At 32.3% G+C, this 7817-nt stretch overlaps 1 protein-coding gene across 8 annotated transcripts; it reads left to right on the top strand.

The window, feature by feature from the left end:
- The first annotated feature begins 487 nt into the window (after window positions 1-487).
- Window positions 488-4046, top strand: LOC142615165 (cycloartenol synthase-like). 8 transcript variants are annotated; one of them, XR_012840682.1, is made up of 5 exons: window positions 488-696; window positions 782-1447; window positions 2390-2490; window positions 2586-2670; window positions 3390-4046. XR_012840682.1 is itself a non-coding variant. In XM_075787866.1 (5 exons), the coding sequence occupies exons 3-5, from the start codon at window positions 2413-2415 to the stop codon at window positions 3056-3058; spliced, it is 261 nt and encodes an 86-aa protein (XP_075643981.1). In that variant the 5' UTR covers window positions 488-696; window positions 782-1447; window positions 2390-2412; the 3' UTR covers window positions 3059-4046. The 8 variants fall into 8 exon arrangements, 1 of the variants encoding a protein (XP_075643981.1); XM_075787866.1 differs by having other exon boundaries at window positions 2961-4046; XR_012840683.1 differs by having other exon boundaries at window positions 782-1019; window positions 1361-1447; window positions 2390-4046.
- Window positions 4047-7817: the final 3771 nt, after the last annotated feature.

Genomic DNA, 7817 nt, shown 5'->3' with positions numbered 1-7817 from the left:
AAATTGCACTCTGAAAACTGAAAGATGAAAGGATGGTGTACAACAAAACCTTTTTGGAATATGTGATGGTGATGATTGGTGGTCCATGGGTCTGGAAGGCGTAAGGAGTTCTGCATCAAAGGCTATTGATAGGAGGTTGTTTTTGGTTTATCACAAAGTGTTGGGTTCGATATCTATAATGATAATGTCTTTTTTTTACTAATTTATATAATAATTAATAGTTGAAACGTTTGACTTTTTGTTGATCGCGCCTCATTACGCCATGTGGCTACACAAATTAATGCCACGTTTGCTTTAAAACACTAAACAATTGTGCCTTTTCGGTAGTTTGCTTATTCAGTTTCGTTAACTCCTAACGTTTGGCATAAGGTACATATTTAAATATAAAAAAAACTGCAAGAGAAATAGAAAAACTATTAGACACAACGTTATAAAAAGTAAAAACTATTTTAGAGAGTAGAGACGCAACGTTTTGGCTTAAGGGTGGTTATTAATTTTGAGTGTTTCAGTATTACTCCTTCCCACAATCCACTATTTTTTGTTCTAATCTTACACAACCACAGCCTCTCGCCGTGTCTCTGTAAATATATTCAAAATCTCAAACAAACACTGATCACTCCAATCCTATTCAAATCCTCATACAGCCACCGTCTCTCTCCAAGTCTCTCTCAACTTTCAATGTCTCTGCAATTTAAGGTTAGATAAGTAACAATTTGAAGTTAAAGTTCCAAATTTCATTGAAGTAAAGATTCTAATTTGTTTTTAAATTGTCTAAGATCAGGATTTGCTATCAACTACGGATTTAAACGATGTTGGCTTCGTTGAACTTGGGGAAACCCAATAGAACAACAAATTCTATGTGGGCTTCGTCTCTTTCATATTTTAGATTGATGGGCTTGGAACCGGTAGTGGAGTTTGCTAATTTCAATTATTGGCCGCATTGCTCTCTCTTTCATGTTTTAGCAAATTCAATCAAAACTATGTCTCCTAACCGTATCCTTTTGTAAGAATGCAACCAAGTATGTTGTTCATAAATCACTGTTGTTTCTTTCTCTTATTTATTTATTTTATTTTTAAAAAGTTAAGATAGTTTTTCGTTTGTGGAACTTTCTTCTTCTTCTATTCCGTATGGGAGTATCTTGGAGGGAGATTTCTATGTAGGAGAAGATGAAGAGTTTACTTCGAGGTGACTCTGTTTTAATCTTTTCTACTAAAACAAAATCAATTCTAACCCAAAGACCTCAGTTTTTTTTTTTTTATATCCAACCCAAGTGTAGTTATTTTTGTTATGGTAAGGTTTATATTTTAAATTCAGGTATAACCATGGAAGCTAAGATCCGTGCCTACTACTAATATTTAGTTTCTGCTTTCTGCCATGCACAACGGAGGACTGAACCTATAGAGTTTAGAGGTTGGCTACAAATTCCAGCAACAGCAAAGTGAAAAGGTAGAGCTGTGTTTTTTCTTCTTCCATATCTATTTTTTAAGCATATTTTGTGAGACTTCACTGTGATCCAAGCTGATATATTGATTATTGAATCTAATAGGCAAGTAGTGGGTTATTTTTCATTGCTTTGTTGCCTTTGAAAAGTGGGGGGATTTGCTTTGCAGGAACCAGTTTTCACAATTGAATGTCCAAGCAATTTGATTGGTAGGATATGGGCTTGGATAGTAGATTTGGAAGTACTGATACATACATGTTTTGGAATTTTTGCAATGATTTATGACTGTTATGCTACTATTTCTAATAATGTCCACTTTCATTAAGTGTTTTTTCTTTTACATGTACACAAGGTATTTGATGAAATTTCTTAGAGTTTTTTTTGCTGATATTCTAGAAGTCATAATACTTGCAAAATTGAGAAGTCAGTTTAATGGTGGGGAACATAATTTTTTTGTTGGTTGGGAAGCATAGACACAACCACAAAATTTTAGGTGGTGGTTAGAGATGATAACCCAAAATAGAAGTGGTAGCTAGATGGTATGTTGAAAAAAATTCTAATTGAGTAAAGATGTTAAATGTTTAACCAAAACATTTAAGAGTGAGTTTATCTTCATGCTCTTAAAGTTCAATTTTCTCCTCCTATTGATGCAATAGTTTCAGAATTAGTACCTTTTAAGTTTTAAATTTGATGATTTTTCTACACAAATCTGATGGAATATTTTGTACATTGATACAAATCTTGACTCAATTATCTTCAAAATCCCAAATTCCTTGACGTGTTGCTCTAGTTGTGGTGGTATTAATATTGTTGATGAAAAAAAAACTTGAAGTGGTGACTCTTCTAATTGCAATATAAAGATGGGGATTGGGGTCTACATATTGAGGGCCCAACCACCATGTTTGGTACTGCATTAAATTATGTTACTTTGAAATTGCTTGGTGAAGGAGCTGAGGATGGACTAGAGGCAATGGAACAAGCACAGAAGTGGATCTTGGATCATAGTGGTGCCACTGCAATCACTTCATGGGGGAAAATGTGGCTTTCAGTATGACCTCAGTGTTATTTTTTGTAAGATATTGCCAAAGAAGTTAATACCTTGAAAATATCAACTGACTTGTGGTTGATTTTCTCTGGTTTCAGGTACTTGGAGTGTATGAATGGTCTGGGAATAATCCACTGCCACCAGAAATGTGGCTCTTCCCTTACCTTCTCCATTGTCATCCAGGTCTCTATTTGACTGTACTTTCTTATACCATTAACACAATGTATGTTCAGTTTTGTCAAGGAAAAAGTATCATGTATTGCTTACAGTTTAAAAATCTTACTAACATGGTTTAGAAAACATTGGGAAAATGTCATATATCACTTAAAATTTGTTCAATCTGCATATTCTCTGTTAAAATTTGTGAGGAAGAACTCTGATTCATGAGTATCAACTGAGGGGGCTGCTAATTGCAGTAGCAGGGCTTTGTCCTCAATTTCTTGGTTATGAATTTTTATCTTGTCTGTTAATAGGAAGGGTGCGGTGTCATTGCCAAATGGTGTATTTGCCCATGTCTTATTTATATGGGAAAGGTTTGTCGGTCCTATCACATCCACAATCCAATCTTTGAGAAAGGAGCTTTATATGGTTCCCTATCATGAGATAGATTGGAATGAGGCTCGCAATCTTTGTGCGAAAATAGGTAAAAATTATACCTTTTTTTTCTCCTTCAAGCTTTCTACATTTAACTTTTACCTTTCCATACTATAATATTTTTTATTTTTTTTTCAAACTCTTTCTGTTACACGGATATAATTCAAATAATAGGTTTCAAAGATACTTCAAAATAGGAAGCACAAATACTTCAAAATAGCTGCTGTATCGGATTAATTGATATTGTATAAGTAATAATGATTGCATGAAGATTTAGAATTGTAATAAGATTTTAATCAATACTGCAGAGTTTGGTCAGTCTCCCAAGGGTCAACCTCAAACCCAATGGATGTTTTTATAGAGGTGTCGAAACAGAGACTTTGACTGGTACAATCTCTTCCACTCCAATATGAATTGCCCATAATATTTTGTATCTATGAAACATGTTTCTCCAACTTAGGTAGCCTAATTTGTTTATTGATTAATTTAAACCCTTTTCTTTCTTCCTTTTTTTGTCGTTTATTTATTATAGATTGTATGCAAAGATGATCCATAATGCATTGATTCAGTATCAGTTACCTAAGAATGTCAGATTTACAAGAACTATGATTGCTTTTTAAAAGTTTGTTGCTTGGAACTATTTGATCACTTTTGGCAAAAGCACTTTAGCCATCAGATGCTCTTGTGATTCAAAATGCTTTAAAAAAATTGGGCTCTAGATAATATAGAGGCATTTACCCCACTTGGTATAACATTGGATACAAGTTTCTGTATTGGTTAACATCTTTAGGATGTTCACTGTAATAAATAAATAAATAAATAAAAACATTTTGAGTAACAGGTCACCATCTTTGCATTTTACCATTAGGACCCAAATATTGGAAAGATGCTTCTATGGATTCTATCTTTTAATGCCTCAATCCAGCCTTAACAATTGCAGATCTTTTTACACATAGTGACCCATTTATGCTGTAATTAAAAGCTGATGAAGAAGATCCTTTACTGGTGATTCTTGCAGGTTGATTATTAAGCTGATCCATACTGATCCTTTTTATGGCATTTGTAGGTTTTTTCAATGGTTAATCTTAATTCTATTACTGATTTTAAACTTGTGCACACATTCTTTATGCAGTGACCACAGAGCACTTCTTAAACTTTGTGAGGATGAAAATATGCAAAGCATAATGGAAAGGAAAGAGTGTTTGATTGGAAAACTTTTTAATTATATCCAATTAACTTGTAGAAGATGGAGAATATGAGAATGCAATTTGTAGATCTATTATCAAGCATTGAATTTGTAGATTTTCAAGTGTAAGTATTCCTTCCCCTTTCTTAGTGTTTTTTTTTTCATTTTTTATAACACTTATAACGCCATTTTATTCAAGAGAAATCTAATTGAGTTTGTGGCTGGTGCAACTTTTCTTCTTTATTTCCTGTTTAATTTAACCATTTGAATAATTTTATAATATATCTATCTGAAGTAGGATTTACTCTTTATGATATGTGCATAGGTTTACAACCAAAACATTTGTGATTACAAGAAGTTCTGCGCAATTCTTTGTGCTGAACACTACCCAAATGTAGTGTAGTGTAAAAGATGAGGAAAGAGAACAACCCGTTTGATTGTTTATCATGCATCCTTCAATGGAATAGTTTTTCTCTTTCATCTACCATTGATTGTACACTAAACAAGTTGGGAAAGTTGACATTCATCATGCATCCTTCAATGGAATAGTTTATCTCTTTCCTCTACCATTGATTGTTTTATTAAAAAGATGAAAACAACCCATTTGTTATGCAAACAAATGTGCAAGATAACATAGATTATATGTGTGAAGTCATTACCATAGCATTTTTTTTTATAGCCAAGTTATAGTAGCAAAATAATTTATTTTTTATTTAACTATTCCGTACATCGCATGGGTTAGCGACTAGTCTATATATATATATATATAAAACTGAAGCCTCTGCTGGCACCACAATTTTTCACATCAGCACAATATTTAAAAAATAAGAAATAAAAATAAGAACATTATTATTAGGTGAATATTTAATTTGAAACGTTTTGGACTTCCATTCCCACACAAATTCATATTATAACTCCTTTCTTCCCACTTCAAAACCCTAGCAACCTTACCCCTCTCTCAAGTTAAGAAATATAAAGCCACGGTTTCTGCAAATTCTCCCTCTCCAGATGTAGGAAGCCCTAATCGCACGGTATAGCATTCAAGATCTACAACACACCCCATGTGCATGGTAGCTTTTGTAAGGTTAGTTTTGTTTATATATTAATTAAAACATAGTACTTTGTTCACCATTGAATACTCGTATAATCAATTTCCAAGTCAGTGTTTAAGAATTAAACCAAAATTCTAACTGTGCAATCATAAAATATTATTATTAGTATGAATTTTATGGAGTTGCGGTGTTCAGGAATTAAACCAAAATTCTCTTAAATTATCTATAATATTTTGTCCTCCGAAAATTCTCTCTTTAATTTTAGTATATTGTGTTTCTTAAGCTATAGAGAGATTTTCTTTTTTATTTTAAATTTTATGGGATGTAAAGAGATCTTTGATTTCGTGAAATAATTTATACTCTCTCCTTCTTTGATTTGATTTACTTACTATCTTTGGCACTTGCCATTGGCAATTACTCAGGGCCACTCTTATGGACCAAATTAACTTATTCTCCAATCACCATCATTGATAAATGAGAAATCAAATCAAGGTAATAGTTTTTCTATTTGGTTGCTAGGGTTTTTGTTCATGATATGATTCAATTAATCTAAGAAAAAATTTACATTACTTATCAAAAAAAAAATTATTTAGCAAAAATCTCAGTTTATCTTTTTTCTCAATAAGTATTAAAAAGTTTCTATTGTCCATGAGATTGCTATTTTCTATTTAAAAATTGCACCTGTAGATCAATATTTATATTTCTTAACTTGGCATTTTGCACCTATGGCTGAAATTTGTGTGGATCTTTGGAAGTTCAAAAATCTTTTCTTCATTCACCATGGTTTTTCATTGAGTAATTTCTTTCTTTGTTACTCCTCTTGTCGAGTTTTGTATTTGACTAGAAGAAAGCTTTTTTGCTTTGAAGGTCATGAAGCACCTGTCTCATTTTATTTGTCCTCGCCACAAGGAAAGCATCTAGGTAAGGCAAATAATCTATTTTAAAGTTTGAATGGAATTACCATGTCATACAAGTACAAGAGGTAAATCTTTAAGGGATGAGCTTAATTGTTTCTTATTTTCAATAATAAATCATTTTATTGCAATACCGGTAATTGTTTGAGAAATCCAATATGTTCGTATCTCTATAGAATAGAGAATAGTAGAAGCCAATTTTATTACAACTACTTAAATTGAGTTGACTTAATTCCGTACAATTACAAAGTATAGCATGAAAGATAATGGAATTAATTTTTGTAATTTTTATTTTCTTTCCATGTTTTGAATTTCCTCTATATTATTATTACAACAGAGCAAAGATTGAGAAAGTAATACTACTTCTCTAATTTGAAGTTTAATGCGTCCTCCTCAAGTCATGGCTTTTATTTATATATTAGCAGTTTATATTTCTAACAGTTGATGAGACATTAAGGCTAAGTTGCACAATATGTGTAAATTCTAATGATAGCATAAGCCCATATTTTTGGGATTAATAGTTTATAAATCCATTGCATGACAATAAATGAGATTTGTATAGCCAATCGTATTTTTCGAAAGGCTACTTTAAAAATAGTAAGTCAATGCGTCTCTTACATTTGGGTATTAGTTAGAATTGTTTTCAAATGATTGTACCAATAAAAGTAAATGTGTATAAATTTTGTTTAACTATCCCGTGCATCGCACAGGTTAGTGAGTAGTATTTTGTAATAACAATGAAAGTGTGTTTTCTTTGATTTCACTCTCTTCGCAGTTTCTATTTTATTTTGTTTGTTATGTAACAATTGGGTTTCATGAGGAAATGATTTTTGTTAATAAATAAAGTGAACAAAGTATTGTTATTTTGAGTCATGAGTAAAAATGATACTCCCAACTGGGCCGACCCTTATCTTTAATATATTTTTTGGAAAAACACAAACACACACACATATAGGGGAATGAGATGAGATAAGGGAATACACTCATACGTCAACACCAACACTGCATGCGGCAGTTAGTGTCGCAGAGCAAGTGATAAACTCTTTCTCAATATCATACATTACCGATGAAGGATGACTCAACAACAATGAGTATCTTCTTTTTGAGAAACATAAACACACACACACACACAAACACACATAAACACACACACACACACACACACACACACACACACACGTCAACACCAAAACTGCATGCGATAGTTAGTGTCGCGGAGGAAGTGATAAACTTCTTCCCAATATCACACCTTACCGATGAAGGACGACTCAACAACAATGAGTATCTTCTTTTTGAGAAACATAAACACATACACACACAAACATATAAGGGAAGGGGGATGAGATAAGGGAATACACTCATAAGCTAACACCAAAATTGCATGCGGCAGTTAGATATTGCTTATTTTGCTGAAACTGAAAACTTATTATTGAAAGTTATGTATATAAAGGTAAAAGTTAGCTGAAATAGTACAGTGAAACCTATGAATAGTACCAAAAAGTGCAGTAAGACCTATGCATAGTAGCAAAAATAAGCTGAATAGTAAAATAATTTTCATTTTTCATTAGTATCAAAACGGAGGCT

The sequence above is a fragment of the Castanea sativa genome, chromosome 11, assembly GCF_040712315.1.
Source record: "Castanea sativa cultivar Marrone di Chiusa Pesio chromosome 11, ASM4071231v1".
NCBI classification, from domain to species: domain Eukaryota; kingdom Viridiplantae; phylum Streptophyta; class Magnoliopsida; order Fagales; family Fagaceae; genus Castanea; species Castanea sativa.
The sequence above is the reverse complement of the archived record's forward strand: the minus strand, read 5'-3'. Positions and strand labels throughout refer to the sequence as shown.